The 23,411-nt window shown below is 34.7% G+C and overlaps 1 protein-coding gene across 2 annotated transcripts; it reads left to right on the top strand.

Moving 5' to 3' along the window:
• Nucleotides 1-451: 451 nt before the first annotated feature.
• On the top strand, nt 452-23,332 carry LOC117614792 (eIF-2-alpha kinase GCN2). Of its 2 annotated transcripts, XM_034343695.1 has the most exons (30): nt 454-1,039; nt 2,666-2,734; nt 2,824-2,883; nt 2,976-3,081; nt 3,942-4,046; nt 4,636-5,049; nt 5,779-5,907; nt 5,988-6,074; nt 6,156-6,242; nt 6,334-6,444; nt 7,739-7,857; nt 8,842-8,896; nt 9,132-9,301; nt 10,050-10,234; nt 10,643-10,791; nt 10,943-11,192; nt 12,433-12,712; nt 12,808-12,901; nt 13,749-13,829; nt 14,077-14,133; nt 14,798-14,929; nt 15,024-15,107; nt 18,090-18,198; nt 18,272-18,408; nt 19,381-19,488; nt 20,497-20,582; nt 20,694-20,796; nt 20,885-21,007; nt 22,676-22,815; nt 22,994-23,141. In XM_034343695.1, the coding sequence occupies exons 1-29, from the start codon at nt 909-911 to the stop codon at nt 22,784-22,786; spliced, it is 3,732 nt and encodes a 1,243-aa protein (XP_034199586.1). In that variant the 5' UTR covers nt 454-908; the 3' UTR covers nt 22,787-22,815; nt 22,994-23,141. The 2 variants fall into 2 exon arrangements, with proteins under 2 accessions (XP_034199585.1, XP_034199586.1); XM_034343694.1 differs by lacking the exon at nt 22,676-22,815 and having other exon boundaries at nt 452-1,039; nt 22,994-23,332.
• Nucleotides 23,333-23,411: the final 79 nt, after the last annotated feature.

The following is a 23,411-nucleotide window of genomic DNA, read 5'->3' as shown; positions in this document are numbered from 1 at the left end:
TATTAAAAAAAAAACCATTTATAAAATAAACTTTAGAAACATACCCAAAATCCATTTACAACATAATAAAAAGGTTTTTAACTTCTTTTAAATTACAAAACTACCATTGATTTTTTAAAACAAACTCAACTCCAAAACTTCATTAAAAAAACCCAAAATACTCAAAAGGGCATCAAAGTAATTTAATAATCAAAATTAATTTCAATAGAGCCAGCTTTCACTTTTTGAGTTTGTTTATAGAAATTAAATAGTATAGGGTTTATTTATAATTTTAGTGCTAAGAATGGATATACAACTAAATATCTCTTTATTTTTTCCATATTTCCCACGAGCAGTTAAATCTTTTCTTGCCAACCAAACGCCGCCGAAGGGTTTCGAGTATGTAAAACGAACGCGGCAATATAGTAATGGTTGTTTGCCGCTACTGTTTAGCGCGTAAGAGAAGCTATGGCTCCCCCCTAATTGTAATATACTAAGTAATGCAACTCGTACTAGTTTCAAAACCATTCAGCGCCTCCATCAGTATTTTCTTTCTGCACGGAGTTTATTATATTATTTTACATCTCTCCCATTTGGTATTTGTCCAATCACTTCGATTAGCTTCTCAAACTAAAACAGCTCTCAATCCTCAATATTCCCACATAGCTTTGTTCGCATATTCAAAACCCCTTCAAGATTCGGGGTTTGCCAAGATCTATATATTCCCATAAAGCTGCTTCTGATTGTTCTACTCTTCATTTCATGATTCATTTGATTCTTGATGACTTGGTGAATTTGGGTTGGAGGGTATTTGAAGAAAGAGCAGAAGGGTTTATTTATTTGTTGATGGTGGGTTTGTGATTCGTAGTGGGAACTGGTTTACTGGGTGTTTGATAAAAAGCGCCAGAGGGGTTTTTTTGGGTGGAAATATGGGACATAGTTCGAAGAAGAAGAAGCGTGGAGGAGGAGGGAGTGGGAAGAAGAAGAAGGCCTTGAAAGATCACGGGGCTTATGTTGGTGGTGATGATAATGAACTTCTTTCTGAAGAGATCACTGCCTTGTAAGTGACTCTTCTTCTTAAACCCTTTTCTTCTTCAAAGGAATTGACTAAGAACTGCATATGGGAAAAACAATGTAATCATCATGAACTGCATGGGATGAAAACTTGAACAGTTGCACACAACTGGATGTATATTTGACAACCTTGGATATGGTCCAAGCCTTATAGGGCTTAGGATTATAAGAAATTCAAATGGATTAATTGATATATGTTTTTCAAATGAAAATGGAAACTGTACTTTAGAAAATAAATTTTGTTACACGAATTCAAACAATAATGTTCCTTTTTAAGGTAAGGTGGGTCTTGTAGATCAGAGGACAAAATAATGAAATTCTTTTCATTTTACTATATTTGGGCCAATATAAACTCTGACAGTGGTTTCAGTGTCATCACTGAAATGGATTTTGATTCGAATGCACTATCTGAATTGTGGTTTTCTCTTTTCATTTGCCCTTTTGCACCGTATGCTAGTCACTGCACAACAGAGCATGTTTTGCATGGGGGTTGCATTTTGTCCCATTGTGTCTAAAGCTTATCCTCTACCCATAATCACGTTGTATTATATTTGATTATCACACATTTTCCATCCGCTTCCTTCTCTTGTAGTTACTTTTGGGTATTCAAGGGTGCTAGCTTACTCACCTTTTGGGTCATTTGAGGAGCATATCTGGATTTTTTTTGGGTGTTCAAGTGTTCTAGTTTGAGCCTGCTGGGTTCTTTTCTCTGAATTTTCTATTTTTAATGTAATTTTGTGAGCTTCTAGCTCAATCCTTGGGAGGTGTGAAGGAGACTGTAGATTGGAGAGAGGTAAGATTTAGGTAATGCAGTAGATTAAAAGTAATCTTTTTATTTGGTCCACTGTGAGCCTCCAAAACCGGAGAGGGTCTATTTAACCTCAGGCATTTCATACAACTAAAAGGGATTAATCTATTTGACAGAATTATTATTTTTTGTTTGTTTATATTTCCCTTTTTTGTTCTTAGTAATTTCTTATGACTTCCTTACGGTCACATTGGATGCTTTTCTAAATTTAAATCAATAATTTAAGACTCGATTTGAGCGTTTTGCATTGTTTTTTTGGGGTAAATGGTTACTTGAAGAAAGCTGTATCTTTCTAGAGCAATTTAGTGGTTTCTTTATTTGTTTTCCCTTTCTTTCAGGGTTATTTGAGTGCCTTTGCTCTTCTGTCCCCTTATATGATAATATCCATTATTTAACTGGACAATAAAGAAGGCATGACCACAGAAAATGTTTCATAAAATTTTTGATGTTGGAAGATCTGATGGTTAAATCTTTTTATAGTTCTACATTATCTCCTACCAAGCGTAATATTTTATTTATGGTTATGTAATTGAAGTAACACAGTTGGCTCTTCCTGGTATTTGATTACAAAACCTACCACAAAATTCTATTACAAAATGTATTTCTGTTCCAGGGACAATAACCTGGATGGTTATAAATTAATGTCTGTATATATATATATATATATATATATTTTAATTATGCAAATTGTAAGGTATTATGTTTATAAAAATGTTGATGCTTCTGTTTGAAATATTCATGATAATCATCTAAGGAATTTAAATCTATCTCATAATTTTGTTGCTATTCTTCTGTGACGTTTAGGTGTGCAATATTTCAAGACGATTGCAAAGTTATGTCTGGATCCCATCCTCAAATCATCATTAAGCTTAGGTATGTCTTATTTGTTTATAGATGAATGCAATGGATCTAGATTCTAGACTAGACTCCTCTTGATTGACTTTTGTTCTCTATTGTAACAGGCCTCACTCGAAGGATATGGGTTATGAGGATCTAGATGTTTCTGCACTTCTTTTAGTTAGGTAAGTGAGGTTCTGTTCAATGTTGCTTTTATTTAAAGTTAATGCATATTGCTTCAATCCTTCTCATGGATCTCAATATTTTTGTTTCATAGGTGCTTACCAGGGTATCCTTACAAGTGTCCGAAGTTACAGATAACTCCTGAGAAGGGTTTATCACAAAGTGATGCTGACAGGCTGCTATCTCTTATTCATGATCAGGTATTATTCCTTAACCAGGATTTGATAAATCTTCAAGAAGTTCTTCTATACTGGAGTGGTTGATGTGGTTATAAATGCAACTTTTATTTCCCTGAATCGTAACAACAGTATCTGCCTTAGCGGCTGCTAGCCCATTGACCAAGTGATGTAGGACACGGGTGAATCGAGTGTTTAGGTAATTTAGCGGAAGCAAAAACAATGGAAAACAGAAAATAGAACAAACATGGATAGGTCTGGAATCACTCCAGGGAACGCTTCACACCAAGAAGTCTCCAATCTCTGGAAAATAAGCTTTACTCAATATCTCAAATCTCAACTTCCTAATGAATTACATGAGACGGGTATTTATAGCAAACTAAAACCTAGAGACAATAGGATAAAAAATCCCTTGCTAAAACAGAAATTCTAACCTAAATAAAATAGGAAACTTAGAAATCCTACTAAAATCTGAAAAACTTAAAAATCTTACTAAAATCTGGAAAACTTAGAGAACAAGTTAGAAACTAATCGCAGGAATAAAAAATTGCCAGATTTAAAGATCAAATTAAATGACTTCCTCTCCCATCTCTTTCTTTTGTAAACCCTAATGGGTTTGACAAAGATGTCCTCATCACCAAGTTAGTTTTGAACTTTTGATATAATGAAGTATAAATATGAGGTTAATTTTCCAAAAGGCCACTTTACCTGAAACAAACTGTGCTCTTCTATCCAATATTCATTTCAAGAAACAATTTCATGTAAATATATACACTTGCGTGGAGAATATCATTGGTTAGTCTTCTACATAACAAACTTGTTTGCTTCCAATACCTTATTTTGTAGGGTTCTGTTCTTTTCTTCTTTTATTTGTTCTGTTTCAGGCAAATTCTAATGCTCGAGAAGGACGGGTAATGATTTTCAATTTAGTAGAGACAGCCCAGGAATTCCTATCTGAAGTTGTGCCAGTGAGCCAATCACATGGTTCGGTAAGACTTTTTAATCATAATATTAGTGCATTTGTTTGTGTGAGCAAATGCATATACAAATGGTATATGTATTATATTGATATATTACATGTGTGAAACATCTTTCATGCAGATCTTTTCTTCTTGTTCTGTTATTACACTTTTGTTTTGTTGATTCAAATGTGTATGCAATTCTGAATAAAGATGATTACTACTTGTCATCTTCAAGGTCTTGATTATTCTTGGATTTTGACATTCTCGCATTGGTATGCCAATCCCGTGTTTTGTTATCTGTAGTTTAGTTATGGAAAGTACCTGAATTATTGACAACCAAATGATTATAAAGATTAATTGCGTTTTATTCGTATCATACATGATACTGTAGGTACATGGTACATGATTTTAAAACAATATACTATTGGCAACTACAGAGACTACATTTTTTCTATGTGTTATTTTGAATTTGATGAGAGATTTTTAGTTTTAAGCTTTTTCAACGTGTAGAGAAAACTTCACTTCACATTTCTTAACAAATTTTTTGACTTTTCACTACTTCCCTACTGATTATCCAATTGATTGATTTTTTTGTTGTATTTATTTCAAATGGAAGGTAATATGTCCGACTACAGGTAGCAGTGCTCAATTGTTTCAGAAGGACGTTGCAATCTCAAGTAACAAGAAGGGGCCTTTTGTTTATGGTTTCATAGACCTATTCAGTGGTTCTGGAGAGTATTGGAATTGGGGTTTTGGAATAGATGAGACCAGTGGGGTAAATCCTTCAGTCCCATCGCACACAGTAGATGGCTCCAAAGGCAAGCATGAGATTCAGGAAAAGAAACTTGATAGGCATGCAGAACCTTTGAATTTACAAGATACAAAGAAAAATTCATTACTTTCCTCTACTGTCAAATTAGATAGCCTTGAAGAAGACAGTGAAGATGGCAACAAGAGCATAGCTTCTACTGATTCTAGTAGATTTTTGTTGGAAGAATTGGTAGGCAATGGTGGTAAAGCTGAGAAAGAGGTGAGTAATATACTACTTTTTTTTGTAGATTATATAACATGCTTTTATTTGATTTTTAGTGCACAATTTTGAATGAATTTCACATTACATATATGTTCTTTTATTGTCTCTTTGTCATATTACATATGTTGTATCTTTTTTCGTATTTACTCTTGTATCTTTTCAATATTAAAGTGTGACTAGAGATCTAGCAGCCTGTTAGAAGGCACAATAAGGAGATTTGAGGACAGATTATTATATATGGTTTTGCTGTCTTTGGTTGGGGAGATATAGGAGGGCTTTCGTTTGGAAGGAACATTTTGTTTTGGAGTTGAAAGATCACCTTAAGCTTTATTCGAATTCTCTCAAAGGAGATACATATTTTCTTCTGCAGTAGATCTTTGGTTTTGCCTCCACTTCTACCATTTGTGCACCGAGCTAAATTTGAATTGACATCTTAATGCTCCAAAATGATTGAACCCTGGAGTTCTCTTGGTATGGTAGTAAAATGAATCATACCCCAAGGATGAAGAACAATTTTGTATTTTTATTTTGTGTGGATGAATGAAGGTGGAGGGAAGTTAGAACACGATATGCCAGAAACCCATTGCATAGAAGGCACTTAGAGAGCATTTGTTCTTTCTGGACATTCTTGTTTGACAATGTCATTTCGGTTTGCTGTCTGTTTCTGTATAGAAAGTTTGTTTTGGACATCCTTTGATACCACAATATACTTCTATCCTTTGACAGAATTTGGTTATTGAGGAGGATTCAACAGAAGATGATTGCGAATTTGGAAGTGAACAATCAGAGCCACTCTCGTTTGCTTCCTTGGGTCATGATCAAGTGTCTCAAACCGTTAAAAAGGATCTTATAATGGTAATATCATGTATTCTTTTCTTTTGTACACAGAATTTGATCCTAAACTTTCTATTGGGTGCTGTTTCCTTTTATGTTAGGTTCATCTGCTCCGTCTTGCCTGCACTTCTAAGGGACCACTGGCTGATGCTTTGCCACAAATAACTACAGAATTGGAAAACTTAGGGGTATGCAGTTCAATTCATCCTGTTTAGTTTTGATAACTTATACACTTTCCTGATCCTTATCTCTGTTAATTTCATTTCCAGATCTTATCAGAATGGGGAAGGGATTTAGCATCTAAACCACCTTCACTTTTGAATAGAACATTTAATCATGCTTTTAGAGAACATATGGTAGGTCATCCCCTTCTTCTTTTCTTTGTTGCTATGAACTGGCTTCTAAAATCAAATTCACAGTACTACATGCCTTGTTAATTTTATCTAGGTTTCATCGCGAGTCTCTCAGTTTTGGGAACCCACATCTGATTTTGAAGGGCCAAGTACATCTCTTCCAAGCTCTCGATATCTTAGTGACTTTGAGGAGCTACAGTCCCTTGGNTAAACGAAAATTCTTGTTCTTTTTTTTGTTTTGTTTTCATCATAGCTTAATGTTGTTCTTTCAGTGTGTGTGTAGCTACTAGGTAGATAGTTAATTAGGGGATCTTAGCTGGTTGAGCTAACTATAGTTTGGTTAATAAATCCAATAAAGGTTTGTAGATCCCAGGGGGTGCCCATCCATAGTAGACATAGAAATTATTATGTGAGATGATATTTTACTGATAATGCATAAGAGTTTTTTCATGCCCAAGAGGAAGTATAAAATTTCTTGTGTTGTTGATGTATGCTATGCAAAAGCACTTGAAAAGCAGCTTGTCATTGTAATTCTTGCCCTTCATTTTAGCCTTGAAGGGTGCAAAACTGTTGCAGTGGCATTATTGTAACTAATAGGACAGCATTATGAAAAGGCTCTTGTGTAGAAATATGTAACTTCTCCCCTTCATTCTCCCAAGCATTTTGAGTTCAAAATCTAGATCAAAATGGATAGAAAAGTTGATGACAAACAAGTAATAGTGGTTAAACTGGTTCAGTTGGATGAAGTTGAAGCTTATTATTATTTTTTTCCATAGACTTTTAGGTTTGAAGGTACAGGTGTCGGTGGATGATAAAATGATGTGGATGCTAAATCCACATCCCTCGAGGAAACAACCAGAATACTATCATTCATCTCAAGTGGTGAGTTCGGAACCTCCTAAGTTGGCAAGATTATCCATAGTGGAGAACGCCATTAAAGGCATGAGGATTCATGTGAGCGTTGCAAGCGAAAAAGCAAAGGAAGAGAGTAATTCATTTCCTACTGTGCTATTGGATAGCCAAAGATATAATATCAGTTTTCTTACCTCTATTTGGTGTTTATTGGATTGTGTCAGTTATTACAAATGGAATTGCTTGGAAGTTGTACCCTTTAGTTTGATTTATTGTGCCTGGGGGAGTAAAATTGCTTATAAAGAAAAGAAAAAAAAGCTTAGAAGGCGTCAAGGTAGGTTTCTGTATATAGTTTTTTGTTTCCTTTAGCTTGGCAAGGTATGTGTTTCTGCTTGATGTGGTGGCGGTTGTGTTCGTGCAATAGGAATCGTTTCAAGTGTTAGGAGCTTCCAAACCTTAGTTCGGCATTTTTTCTAACCGACCGTTATTGATTTCCTCTGTGCTTACTGGTTTTTATGCTTCTTGGACTTATTTTCTGGTCTTCATGGATGGCTTTGAGTTTTAGGAGCATACATTTTCTTTTAATTTTGACACATTTTTTGAGGGGTTTTCTCTTGTATATTCATCTCTTACTTGCACTGGTAACAGGTCATGGAGGCTTTGGCCATGTTGTATTGTGCAAAAATAAACTAGATGGAAGGCAGTATGCAGTGAAGAAAATTCGACTCAAGGATAAAAGCCTGCCAGTTAATGACAGAATATTGAGGTATATTAATGTTTGCCACAATCTGATTGAAATTTATGGTCATTTAGCTTAGACAAACTTATATCTTTTCATGAATCATATCTCAGATTGATTTGTGATATGTGTTGTGTGAATGGGTTTCTATTTTGTTCATTTTAAAATAATATGATATTTAATAAATATAAAAGGCAAAGTGTGCATGTTATGGAAGGAAATTAATCATGGAGTGAACTTTGGTTACTGGGATTGGGGGGTTGTAATCAATTAAAAGTTCTGTAGATTCTTATAGAGTTTTTAAGCGATGTGCTGTTGTAGTCTTCATAATTTCTGTTTTGATTTTCGTGTTGGGCCAAAGGGATGACTTTAAGTGGACAACCTTTGTAGAACTTTATGTCAAGTCTGATAAGGTTTGGCAGATTTCTTTCATGTATTTTTACAGAGTCTTGAAGAATATATTCTCTCCCATGTTTGGGTGATTTTTTGACAAATAAATTTTAAGATGTATCTTTGGCGGAACTTAACAGTAACCTAAAGACCACAACCCGTAGGCCTGGTGGGCTCAGACCAATTATCTTTTGGCCTGCCCCAACCTGCAAGACACGTGTCTAAGCCGACCCATAGCCTAGATTTTATACCCTTAATGCTTTTTGTTTTCGGTATCTTTTTTTATTCATTTTCCTCTTTATATTTTTTTTTCCTACCATTTTTCTCATTGATACTTGTTAGTTTGTTTTGTATTGATAATTTTTTTTTTCTTTCTAACAAACTTGTTTACTTCTTTAAGCTCTTACAAACCTTTCTTGTACAATTATTTGTATTCAACATTTTTTTCGCCCATTCATACATTTCAATCAATAAAACGCTTCAACATAAGTTTAAATCTTTCTAATATATTATTTAGCTATATGTTTAAAATATGTAGTTGAACATAAATTTTGTCCGCTAGTTTTTTCCCTATTATTTCTTCTAAATTTGTTCGTGGTTTAACTTTGGCGAGATACTTAGGGAAGTAGCCACACTTTCTCGTTTGCAGCATCAACATGTTGTACGATACTATCAGGTAAAACCTTTCTTATTTCCTGCTTTTGCATTGTGGCATGTATCTGTCCTCAATTATGCAATAATTTCTTTGTTGTTTTTAGCTTCTATGAATTTGTATATTCGATGTTGTCCTGGCTTACATTTATTTCAAAGCAGCTTGCCACTTTATTTGGGTGACTATTCTTTAATTAGAAAGCTATTTGCTGGCAATCTTTTGTTTCCAAAATGGTCCTAATATTTGCAATCATGTGCAGGCGTGGTTTGAAACAGGTATTATTGGTGCTCATGGTGATACCACTTGGGGTTCAATGACTGCAGCCAGCTCCACCTTCAGCTTCAAAGGTACAAATTCAGCAGATGCTATTGGGCATGAGAATAAGCTTGAATCGACATATCTGTACATTCAAATGGAATATTGCCCTAGGTAAAACTTCTATTTAGATTCAGTTCTTATCTTAAGATCTTCTCAAAGAATAACATTTTGTGATGTGTAGTGATTGATTAGTTTTCTACCATTTGACATCTGTAATTACTGAAACCAGGTTCATCCTGGTATGTTTTGCACCATTGCATTACCCTTATTTCTTTATGTGACTGAGAACATTAAGCTATGCCAAAATTTTGTTGTCAGTAAAACTTTTTTATTTTATTATTACCAACCTGATCTGAGTCCAAGTAAGGTATGTGGTTTATTGGTTGAGAGTTCATCATTCCTCATAGTCTGTGAATAGAAACCTGCTAATATGATAACATTACTAGGCTTGCAAACATTGATCAGGAGTGAGTTGAATTTTAAATATATGAAGTTTGATACTGTCTCAATGTAAAATAGGTGAAAGGTATGCAAGATTGAAAAAAATTGAAATCAATAATAAGCGTACAAATGAGATGCACGAAACTGTCTCTACCGACCCACTTTTTTTTGGGTTTATTCTCTATCATCCCTTGAACTGTGTAGCATGTCTAGTTTAGCTAATTATCTGCAAACGAGGTTGGTTTGCCAACAACCCCTTATTGAACAAAGATGTGTGTTTTGGTTTTCATATGGTTGAACTTAAGATGATTTCATTCCGTCAATTTGGTTTCATAAATCCCTTAAAATTTGTTTGCTTGCTGAATTTTCTTATCATATGTCGTTTTAATTTTTTGTCTTTTTTTGGTATGGTTTGAAGGACTTTACGCCAGGTTTTCGAGTCGTATAGTCGTTTTGACAAAGAATTAGCATGGCATTTGTGTCGTCAAATTGTTGAAGGCTTGGCACACATACATGGACAGGGAATCATTCATCGGGACTTAACCCCAAGTAACATATTCTTTGATGCGCGCAATGATATTAAAATTGGGGATTTTGGTCTGGGTAAGTTCCAGATTTTGTAATATTTACTCCATAGTAAGTGTTAGTTTGAGAACTATGCAGTCCAATTTTTATGTACCTGCAGTCAGGTCCTTTTAAAAGCATGTTGTCAAGAATGCCAGAGGAAATTCAAATAAGCTTATTGTATACCAACTCTTATAACTGCGAGAACATGGTTGGAAAATGCATGGGGATGAGCTTCACACTTCATGACTATTTTCTGTCGCAAACTACTGTTTCAAATGAAAGTCTGTTTCTTTTGGACATGCCAATTTTCCTTTTGTAGAGGAATCTCCTCGTTGATAACATGAAGACTATTTACACACATAACTCATGCATTTTATACTCAAAGATGTTTGCTAAAAGTCAAGATTTGTATGCTTAACAATAATGTAATTTGTTTTGTTTCAGCCAAGTTTTTGAAGTTGGAGCAGTTGGATCAAGAACCTAGTTTTCCTCCAGATACAGCTGGGGTTTCTCTTGATGGTACTGGCCAAGTTGGTACATATTTTTACACTGCTCCTGAAATTGAGCAAGGATGGCCAAAGATTGATGAAAAGGTAAATGTTTAATTGTGCTTATTTTTGTTATTTTTTTTCAATAATTTACATAATATGGAATGTGCTAGTTGTGCTTCAGCTTTAATTGCATGTAATTTTTTTAATTCAAAATAATATCAGGTAAACATCATTGAGTCAACTTGGATTGCAGGCCGATATGTACAGCTTGGGAGTTGTATTCTTCGAGCTATGGCACCCATTTGGGACGGCAATGGAACGACACCATGTCCTATCTGATTTGAAACAGAAGGGCGAACTTCCTCCTGCTTGGGTTGCTGAATTTCCTGAACAGGCATCTTTGTTGCGACGCTTAATGTCTCCAAGTCCATCAGATCGTCCTTCTGCCACAGAACTTCTAAAGCATGCATTTCCACCACGAATGGAATCCGAGTTATTAGACAGTAAGTGGCAATTGTGATCTTTGTATTTACCTTATTAAGCTAATCTAAGTAGAGGAGTGAGCAGCTTGCAAGCACGGTTCATTTGCACCTCTAACTATAATGTTCCATCTATTTAAAAGCTCTGCTATGCTTCTTTGATCTAATTGCAAAATAAAATAGTTGTAGTTGTTAACTCTGTGATACCAACCGTATATTTAACATTTAAACATTTGTACAACTTAATTAAAATACCTTTAAAAGGTCAAACAATAATAGATGATAAATGAGAATAACCAAGTAATATAATGTGATAGACAGGATTTCCAAGTTCCAATACTCCTCTCAAGCTGCGGGCAAGGTGTCCTTGAAGTGCAGCTTAACTATAGAAGCCTGAAGTAAGAGGACCTAACTGGTTTTGCGGACATATTAGATCTCTGCTTGAATGGTGGAACAAATGCTAAGGCAATGACACCAAAGTGAACCTTCTCCTCTAATAAAGTGAATATCAGCCTCCATGTGCTTCATTAACTCATGTAAAACAGAATCCGAAGCAAGTATAACGGAAACATTTTATCTCAAGATAACGCAGTTGAATTCGTTGCTGTAAATCCCCACGCATCAAGAATTGATCAAAGCCATAAGCCTTTGCATGATAACAGAGGATCTAGAGACTACATGTTGCTTCTTACTGTTCCATGAAATAACAGTTGTTCCCATGGACGGTATATAACATTTATATGGACCAATATGATATACATGCACTAGCATAGTTCACATTAGTGAAACATGAGCATGACTTAATAACGTAAAATGTGGTGAACATCCAAATGAAATGCCCAAGGTAAAGTGTCTAGCCTACATCCAAGAATCCCAGTATGCTGTAACAAGCCCAAAATAGTGCTCTGTAATAAAGATACTACATGAGTCAGCTTGTCCAGAGGACCTATTCATTCTTTTTTTTCTCAAACTCGTCAGTACTTCATATGTGTTCAAGTCCTAATAACCTTTTGGAATCACTCAATTCTGTTGGGGGATATTTGGTAATCATGACAGTTTCCTTTCTTTCATAGTATTTACAGATTATAATTTGTTTTTACCCAGTGCTTGTCCAGCATGTGCTCAAAGGAAGGATGGTGAAGATGTTTCTTGTGATTCATAATATTTACACTTGTTCTTCTTTCCAAGCATATGTAGAATTTTATAACTGATTCAAGATGAGTTTTGTGTAGCTTGACTAAATGATTTCCTTCAATATGATCAGATATTTTACGAACAATGCAAACTTCAGAGGACAGAAGTGTATATGATAAAGTTCTGAATGCCATCTTCGATGAGGAGATGTTAAGCATGAAAGATCAACAACATCATGATGGAAGATTGGGATCTGTAAGTGATATTTCTGCTATTCAGTACGCAGATTTACACACTGAGGCTCGTGATTATGTTGTTGACATCACAAGGGAGGTGTTCAGACAGCATTGTGCGAAACACCTCGAAGTAATAACCATGCATTTGCTAGATGACTGCCAACAGTTCAATAGGTTCCTCTCTTGAACTCTTTGTATCCATGTTTACTGTTACCTTTTCTTTCTTATTATATGCTAGTTCATGCTAATTATTTGTTATATCTTACAAGGAACACTGTCAAACTTTTAACCCATGGAGGAGATATGCTTGAACTTTGTCATGAGTTGCGCTTGCCTTTTGTTAGTTGGGTGATCTCCAGCCAGGTATTAAACATATCGTAATAAATATGACTTGTTGCTTGTTTTTCTTATCCCTTTCATTCTTGTTGTCCAACATACACCAAAGGAAGGTTTTTAGTTTTTAAGTCAAGTCGTTATCCCTTGGCTGATCATGCTATCCTAATTTAACTCTCACATGTTTGTGTCATGTTCTGCACCTTTGAAGTTCTGCTTGGGTTTTGTTATTTTTCTTCTGGAAGCTAAGCATATTTATATACTAAGTAGATATTGTCCATGCTATGGATAGATTGGCAATATTATCAGAAAATATGTTGTGTATTAAAAGAAACTAGTAGTTTGATAAATGGTTGAAGTAAAAACAGTAAAATGATTTAAGCTGTTTATTATATATGCTAGAAATGTAATTAGCTCATAGAAATTATCTTGTAGGTAGGTATTAAAATATAATAGAAAATGATATTTGCTAGAAGATCAAAGAAGAAGAAAGTTCTGAAGATAGATCACTGCCAACAGAAAGTGGGAAAGATGCATTTGATCCTGGTTTGAGCAGGAGCTGTAACTTTTATTTGTGTTGGGCTAGTAGCTTTATAACATAAATTTTTTTCGAAGATAAGAGCAGTATAATGTTTCCATCAAACAACCAATGCCTAGTTTTAATCATGTATTCCACTGTTGCAAAGTCCTGAGGACTTTATTCAGTTGACAATGATTTCTGTGGAAGAGGAAATCATTGTTTTATTCTCAACTGAGATAGGTTTCTTTATAAGATGAAATCATTGCTTTATACAGTTTATATTATTCTACCTGCTTCTTTTGTATCTAAAATTTTAAATTAAAGTCAGGGGGCATAACTTGGCCATTCTACTTGTAGAAATCTTCATTCAAACGTTATGAAGTATCATATGTGCACAGAAGACCCATTGGACATTCACCCCCAAGTCGCTACCTGCAGGTATTATTAAATGGATGTTTCTTATAGGTGTTGGTCTTGTCTGTCTGTCTGTCTGTCTGTCTGTCTGTCTCTCTCTGTCTCTCTCTCTCTCTCTCTCTCTCTCTCTCTCTCTCTCTCTCTCTCTCGTTATATTTTATCTTAATAGAATTTTGGTGTTTATATTCAAAAGTTAACTGTATTTCTCAATGATTTTCTGTCTAAGTTGATGTAAGTTGTGGGTTTATATTACCACCTTTACTGTCAACAGGGCGACTTCGATATTATTGGAGGTGCATCAGCATTAACAGAGGCAGAAGTAATCAAGGTGATACATTATCTGATTTATTTATCTATATGCGTGTGTGTGTGTGTCTGTTGGTATGCATGTGCGCATGTCACACGAATGTTTGTGTGAACTTATTCGTGGATATAATGTAAACTGATGCATATTCTTTTTTATATTTAATGAAAAGTCCAAAGACTCATTTTTATTTTTATTTCTGTTTTTGTAAAATAATAATTGCGGTGTGGGAACATTCAGAAGTTGTGCAGTAATTTCTAAAATGTCTACTGCTGCATGCATTGTAAAAAATTTATTCGTTGACAGACCAAATTCTTTTCCTGGTTATATACCAGAAAAGGATCACTGTCAATACCTGAATATTTTGGAATCCGTTATACTGAAAGGATTAAGGCACAGGGGTACTTCAACGTTTTGTTTTTTCTCATCTTTCCCAAAAAGTACTAAGAATTTCTGGGGTGTAGTGAATCCAAAGCGAAAGTGATGTGAATGTTATGGTATTGATATATATGTTGCAATCTTTTGCACAGTAGCATCCCCAATTTAATTACTTAATTGTCATGTTTGTTTCAGCAAGTACTATGGTATTTCTAGCCAATATTTATTTATTTGTTGGCAATTCACTGGCATGCACTGGCCAATGGTTTGTGTGGTAGCGTATACTTAATAAGTGTGTCTCATCTTGCAGGTGACAAGGGACATTGTTGCTCGTTTTTTTAATTCAGATTTTTGTGATATTCATCTAAACCATGGGGACTTACTGGAAGGAATTTGGTCTTGGGTAGGAGTCAAGTCAGAGCATAGACAGAAAGTAGCAGAGGTAAACAATTAATGTATTAGGGACATTTCCGTAAATGATCTGTGTGTGTATTACCGTTAATGATACTCATTGATGCTACCCTTAATGAATGAAGCTCCTGTCTATGATGGGCTCTTTACGTCCTCAATCCTCTGAGCGGAAATCCAAATGGGTGGTAATCCGGCGTCAGCTTTTGCAGGTTTGATAAAAATTATAATGTACTTACACTTTCGAGCCTGTTAACAATTATAATTGGAACTACCGACTTCAGCAGACCAGATGTTCATGTCTTTATGATTTGCTTTATAGTTTAACATGTAGAAACCAAATAGGCTTTGTAGCTGGTGTGATTAGCTTGCTATATTTTTATTTATTTTGTCTTCAAATTTAGTTCAGGTTGTGCATGGAAACTGATCCTGCATTTTTAGGAGTACTTTATTTTTTCCCATCAATAGTGAAGTGAACAATGTAAGGATTGTGAAATGATTTTCCATGGACCAACTAATAAGGAGGATCAAATTATAAAAACTCAGTATATTTTTTTTATGGGAGCTGATTTTTCCACTCCTCTTTTGTTCTCTTACACTCCTTTTTTTGTTATAGTAAAAACTATTTAAAAAAAAAGGGGAGTGTAAGTGGACAAAAAAAATCCCCACCCTTTATAAGGAACATACTTTCAGTAATAAAAACAGGGGAGAAGTTGTCCACTGGACAAGCAGACTAAACAAGTACAACATGAATGAAACCTAAGATACAGCAGCACTCCAATCATGAATAAATACCGAAAAGAACTTCCCTAGACTATAAAGTAACTGACACCCAAAGGTAAGCCCAAAAGAAAACTCTATCCTACAGATGATCCACTCCCTCATCCCTTGCTCCTTCAATTATCCTTCTATTCCTCTCCAACCACACTACCCAGAATTGTCAGCACAGCAGATCTCCATACCTTTTTTATTTTTCTAAGTTTCTAAATTATAGAAACTTTGCCTCTGTAGAGAAAGCTATGGAAGTGCATCCTTCGAGGGGCTGACTAGGATTTAACCAATTTTTTAGCCCCAGTAGACTATGCCTTTGTCTCTCTTTGAGCCCCAGTAGACTCCAGCATAGCCTTGAACTTTAAGGTTTGGACTTAAATCCTATTTTGGTGAATCACTGGAAGGAAAAAAAAAAAAAAAAAAACCTTTTGCTAATTTCGTAAACTGGGTATTGTCCGTTATTTTCTATAAAATAAGTTACTCGAAGGTTGTTTCTAGGCATACATATCCTATGTCTTCTTTTCATCCATGCGTGTTAGTCATTATTTTAGTTCTCTTTTAGAATATGTGAAGCAAGGCTCCTAACAAAGTTCATATGTCCCCGTATCCCTTTTATGAAAAATACCTATTTGAAGTGCATGAGCTAATACTTTCATCAGGGACATTGTCCAGTTGTGTTCTTCCAAATACCTAGCAGGAATATAGTGCTTGGCTTGGTGTTCGGAAGCATTTTGATATGTCCAATGAAATAAGTTATGCAGGTGGTTTGATTTTACTGTGGGTTTCTAAGGATTAAATAACTTACATTGCTTCAAGTTCTAGTGTATCTGGCATTTTGTTATGCTAACATGTATCACTCAGTCAATTGGCAGATCCAACTTGGTCAATTGGGATTCATAATTCAATTGACTGGCATCTAACTGGTTCATACTAAAACAAAAAGGTTAACAACACAAAAATACAAAATTAATTGCATCAACACATAAAAAGAACACTAATCATTTAGGTTGTTCAGAAACTTTCTGACATCCACCCCCACCTCTCCCTCAAGGATTGGTTTTGTGGCTCTCTGCTAAAATCAAATTGGGGTAGGTTCACCCTAAACTTACACAATTGTATTGGTCAGTTTTCACATTAGGTACTGTACCCATGCAATTCTTAATCACGTTCATACATCTATACAAATGCTTTTCATGGGATTGTCTCCTATGTTCCAAATTAAAACCTAGCGTGTAGATTAGTTTTTACAAAGGGCTCATTGGCAAACCAAATCCTAAAGCACGCTCATACCTCCATCCAATCTTTCCTCATTGACCTATAGATTCACTAACTCCTCTAAGCCAGACTCAAGGTTATGCTATGTGGGCCTCAATGTTTGCCCCTTATTGATAAGTTCTTCTCCAGGAAGCGCTTACTGGTCAATATGCAAGAAGCACTTGGATTTTTAATAGATCTTTTATGTGCTTCTTACAAAAGTTCTAGTGGAAATAGCGCTATTGACTAGGGAGTAATAATGTGGTCTATGCAAAGTATTCCCAAACAAGTCCTAAGAGTCCTGGGAAGGTCCTGACCTAACTTTGATATGGAGCATTATCCATAAAACTCTCTACACAAGTCTACCTCTAACTCAGGATAAGGAAATTTATAACAGTCCGATCTCCCTGCTTAAACCTAGACTTGAAGAACTCCTCTAGCCTGTTGCGCTTAGAGATGTAAATTGAAATACAGTTCAAACACTGTTGAAACGGGGGTTGAATTTACTCCAAACGCTGTTGAATCCAATATTCTTTCAAGGATAAATCTGGAAGCGCTGGAAATCTTAGAATCTTAGGGAAACTACAGAGAAGTTTTCCATTGAATGCTGAGTGGGATCTCCTTGTTTCATTGTTACAAGCCTAAATAACCTTCAAATACTCTCTGAATGACTGTTTTTAGTTGCAATCATTTATCAATCTTAACATGTCCTAGAATTCATTTCCCTTGCATAGATTGCGTTTTTGTTAAATATTTAGGTCTGATTAATGTTCTCCATGCATACTATATGTTGGGAGTACACCATGTTGCACTGATTATTTATTTCTTTAGCTGGACAACTAACAATTTTATTGAATGATAAAAATTGTTGCTTTGTGTGTCCATGTTTGGAATGGAGTCGATAAAACTTGGACATTTCTTATTGTATAAGGACTCCGTTGAGCTTCTCATATTTCCTATAAAAGCACCCATAAACACATACAAGTGTATGAGCTTCTCGTATTCCATTGAGTTTATGCTTGAATTTTCAATGCATCTAACAGATTTCATATGGTTAAACTAGCATAAAAAGAGTAAAATTTGTGAAATACATGTGAAAATAATTTATTTCTAAATATAATATGAGCAGAAAGGATTATATATTTTTTATTAATTATTTCCTCTTACAGGAACTTAATTTACCAGAAGCTGTTGTAAATAGGTTGCAAACCGTTGGTTTAAGGTTTTGTGGAGCTGCAGATCAGGCACTTGCTAGACTTAGGGGAGCCCTGCCAACTGGTATTATTGTCATGTTTGATTATACATGTACATCAAATGAGCAATGAGAATCATTTGCAGAAATTTAATGCAGATAAACCAACGCGGAAGGCACTTGATGAGTTAACAGATCTCTATAGCCACTTGAGAGTTTGGAGGATCGAAAGACATGTTTACATAAACCCACTTATGCCACCAACTGAGGGTTATCACAGAGATTTATTCTTCCAGGTATCTTATCTTTAGATTTATGCTAATTTTCCTTTTTCTCTCCCAAAGAACCATAAGGATACTTAAGTATTTCCTATCATGAAGAGTCAATAAAACTTATTCAAGATATGCATCTATGAGACAGTAATGCTATCCTGTAAGCAAGTAGAATCGTTGAGGATTTACCTGAGTGAAGTATGGATGGCTGGTATGATCTTGAGCTACAGTGAGCTCGTAAGAAAATTCTGTTATTGTAAGTTTATGGTTGAATCTTGATGTGAACTAGCCAGAACTTGAATGAGAAAGTGAAAGTAACACACTGATTGAATGAGTTTTTAGCTTGTCCACACTTAATAAACACAATGGACAGTTGAAGTGTGCATGGATTGATCCATTACTGAAAATAAAAATATTTTACAACCAAATGGGTGTTTACAAAATAATAAGTCAACATTGAACTGATTCTAGCAAATTACATTAATCAAGCTACTTCAATCATGTGATAACACAAAAAATTTCGTAGATTTCAAGATTACACTGATCTGTCTGGTCACAGAACATTAAGAAAAGAATTCACTGCCCCAAAACATATAATTTCATCTCAAATAGCAGTTAAGTACAAAATAAAATAAGCAAATAATTCAAATACTACAACTTATTAGAACATGAATCTGAAATTCACACATTAGTTTCCTGATATATGTACTCTATGTGCATGCCCCTTTTGTATTTGCAAGTATGTTCAAGTAATTTTGTTTTTTTATTATTGTTTAGAAACATTTTTTATTAGGATATATGATAGAACATAAAAAGCAAACAAGGAGTCTAGCAACAAACTGGATAAACTGTTTGAGTGATTTTGTTGATAAGAATTTTTTGTAATACATGTCCTATCAATATTCTAGTACGTGATTAATAATAAAATATATACGTTCTCTCATACCAAGAGTTGATAAGAAATGAATTTATTAAGAGTTGCAATTTCTTTCCCAGGTATATTTAGTGAAGGATAACAATCCTGGATCACTTACCGAAGGTACACTGCTTGCTGTTGGCGGTCGCTATGACTATTTGCTTCGTCAAATGTGGGGTCTTGAACATGTAGGTTATACACGTTTACTTTCTTCTAGTTACCTTTTGTTCTTTACAGCAATACTTTCCATTACCGGAAAACACAAGATTTTTTAGTATGTAGATGCAGGTGAACAGTTGAAATGTGCTTGAGCTCTTTCGCAACTTTTGCTACTGCCCTTATAACTACCTAAATTACTCAATACAGAATTTAGAACTGAATCTTAATATACCTCTTTAATGTGACTATCACATGGAACATTATACTTGAATTCTTCTTTGTTATAAAACTCCTCATGCTCCTGAAGAACTTTGACTATGTGAAGGTTCATGTAAATTAAGCAATTGGATTATACGAAGAAATCAGGAGGTTTACGATAGCAAATCTTCCATATAGTGCATTAAGACACAAGCAATGTATTGAAGAATTTTATGATTATTAGTGGCTGTCATAATTCAAAGTGTTGCTCAGTTATTCTATTTGTTTGAATATGCAGTGGAAGTCATCTTTTCTCCACCTCCTTGTATCTCTCGATACATGATTTTTTTAAAACATCTTTTAACATCTCTCTTAGTATAACCGAGTGGCTCAAGCATCAAATTTGATCTTTCTTCTTGTATTGGTTCTCTTTTTCTGTTGTATGGTTATTTTTCATTTTCAACCATATTTCTTGAATTATACTGTGTTTAGTTTCGGGTGATTCAGTCAGTGAAGTTGTTTACCATGCTAGTGCTATTTCAGATGCTCGGATATATTGATATGTTTATTAATTTGTCACATTCTCTATTCTCAGTTGCAATTAATATTGCATTTTTTAAAATGGTGTATTACTGTAGAGGTTTATATCTAAGACTTGCACCTAGTTACGATGTGTCTTGGAAGATTTTGGTAGGTCTTGCATTTCCTTTATAGTGAACCATTTTGAAAGGTAATAGGAAAAATATTACCGACCATATAAAAGATATTTATGTTACACTTACATCTAACCTTTTCTCTTGTTCCTACATTGATAATGGTTTCTGTTTTCTATTTGTCAGAAATCAAGCCCTCCTGGTGCTGTTGGAGCCAGCCTTGCATTAGAGACAATAATTCAGCATTCTCCTGTCGATGTTAAACCAGTCAGGTAGATATTTACTTGTTTGTTTATTTATTCTATCTTGTAAAGTTGCCATCATGGTCCACTATCTTTAATTTAATAAATTTCTGTCTTTTTTCTTTATTTTCATTCTTGCAGATATGAAGTTAGCAACGATGTTCTTGTTTGCTCGAAAGGAGGTGGTGGTCTATTGGCAGAGCGCATGGAACTAGTCGCTGAGCTATGGGAGGAGAACATTAAGGTTTTGAGACGGAATTTTTTAAGATTTAGGCTACAGAGTTATTGGTAATTGATGTTTTGTGCTGACTAGTGAGTCTTTTATCTATCAGGCTGAGTTTGTTCCAATACCAGATCCAAGTTTAACAGAGCAGTATGAATATGCAAACGAACATGATATAAAGTGCCTTGTCATCATAACAGACACAGGGGTTTCACAGAAAGGTTCTGTTAAGGTAATATATATGTGCTGGTGTAGAAGTCTCATTTTATATAAGGTCACAGGTAGCCTTGTCAATATGGTATGCAAATTACATTAAACACAAGTTACACAACAGCTTGATGTTATTGTGGGAGGGGCACAGAGTCATATGGGAATGTTATATAGTCTGCTATGTTGTTACTGTTTATCGAGCAATTCATGTGTGTTTATATTGATACCGTAGTAAACTCTCTGGCCAGAAAACATTATTAAATACTTAATACTTATGGCACCAGTGGTTGCCCCAAGTGGTGGGCTGTTAGGAATTTTGCACTAATCTTGATTTAAAAATAGAAAATAAATGCACAAATTAACACATGCAAGGTTTATGTGGAAAAACATTAGTAGCCCAAAAAACTATTTTGATTGTAAAAATGTCCATTTTTTTATTGGTAAGCCCAGAAAGAATTGTTGTAATTTTGATGAGTTCCAAAAGGCCAGAAAATTTCGGAGATTTATAATGTTTCTCATTATGGTGTGTTTACTAATCAGGAATTGGAATTCTCATCAGGAATTGAATTCCGTCTAAGGAGAATTCCTTCGTTTACTTCACATCAAGGAATTGAAAAGTAAGCGGGGCCTACACAAAATTAGGAATTGAATTCCTGATTTTGCAGGAATTCAATTCCGGAATAGAAGGTGGTATTCTAATTCCTGGAGAATTCACCCATTAGGAATTCATCTTTTTTACCCATTATATCCTCACACAATTTTCAAAATTCCAAATATGCCATCTACTTTAACCCAAAAATGTGGACATTTTGGTAATTAACACCACTCTTACCCCAATTCCATGTGGTTTAGTAAACAACTTCAATAGGAATTCGGAATCGAACTCCCCTCAATTCATATGGTTTAGTAAACAACTTCATTAGGAATCCGGAATCGAACTCCCCTCAATTCATATGGTTTAGTAAACAACTTCATTAGGAATCCGGAATCTAATTCTCCTCAATCCAACTCCTCCTCAATTCAATTCCTCTTAATCCAATTACGGATTAGTAAACATGTCGTTAATGCGAATTTATAATGTTTCTCTTTAATCTGGAGGTTTATCTTAGTCAAATGGTTTCTATATTGTTTTTTGACATGTTGAATTCATGCATTAGTTGGAAGTGGTTCTAGTAGATTTATGTAATGATAAGAATCTTATCACTTGTTGTCTCTAGAGTTAACTTTTTCCTTTTCTGTATGATCAATTATCACTGTGTTATTCAGTCCAAAAAAAAAAAAAATTTATTACTGTGTTATTTTACCTTAAGTAGTGAAAATCTCAAATGGTTGACACTGATATCCTTTTTCATTGCATCTTTATGATAGTAATTCTCATGAGGCTCACAACTTGTAAAAGTTTCTGATTGTGTCAAGTAATTAATATGATAAAGAGCACTCTAGAGATTTATGAATTTTCAAGAAACATAAATAGCATCCTTGAAAATTCATTAAAAAAAAAGAAGAAAGATCTTGATGGTGACGCTGGGGGCTGTTTGGAGAGAATTTCTTCTGCCCAAATCTATTATGGCTGCACAAGGATTTACTTATGTCAATTGTACATTTGATTCTGAAAAACTTGTATTCATCCTCTTAATTAATTTTGGAACTGAAACACATTATGCAACTAATTAATCGACTGTATCTCCAGGTCCGTCATCTTGAACTCAAGAAAGAAAAGGAAGTTGAAAGAGAAAATCTTGTCAGGTTTCTGCTGGATGCAATGGCGATACAATTTAAAAATCCTTCCATTTGGAATTAGGCTTGTCCTTCCAAAGCAATACTTTTCTGGTGAGTGAATCAGGGTGCTGAAATATCTTGCATAATTTCTTCATAAAAGCTTGCTTGTGAAAATAGTCACAACAATAGTACAATAGTAGCTGTTACTATCTGTGCCATTTATAGCTGCCTTTATATGGTGTATGCAATTGATTATCCAGCTCTTACTCTGTTTCCACATATTGTTCAGTTTTCCAGCAACCCTGTTGACTCCAGGAGAACCACATTGTTGATTGAGTTATGGCTCATCTTCGGAAATCGAGAAGATCAACATGAAGTTTTGCAGCGTTTTCAATTCTTGTCTGAAGAGTTTTTAGGGTTCCTCACTTTGTATTTGAATTTGCAAATTTGTATATATTTCATAGGTCAACTTGTTTAATGAAACAGAACTAGAAATTATTGAGAGATAAATTTTTTGTTCTTGATACGTTAAAAGCGTTCTGCAACAATATGTGAAAAAGCATCTCCATTTGGCCTGACATGAACTTTTCAATTATGGCATGGTTTCAGAGCACTGTGTTCTCATTCACTTTTATTATCATATTGTTTATTATAGTGCGGCTAACTTGCTAGGTTTGTATTTTTTTATTTTTATTTTTTTTCCTGAT

Source organism: Prunus dulcis, chromosome 1 (genome assembly GCF_902201215.1).
Source record: "Prunus dulcis chromosome 1, ALMONDv2, whole genome shotgun sequence".
NCBI lineage: Eukaryota > Viridiplantae > Streptophyta > Magnoliopsida > Rosales > Rosaceae > Prunus > Prunus dulcis.
The sequence above is the reverse complement of the archived record's forward strand: the minus strand, read 5'-3'. Positions and strand labels throughout refer to the sequence as shown.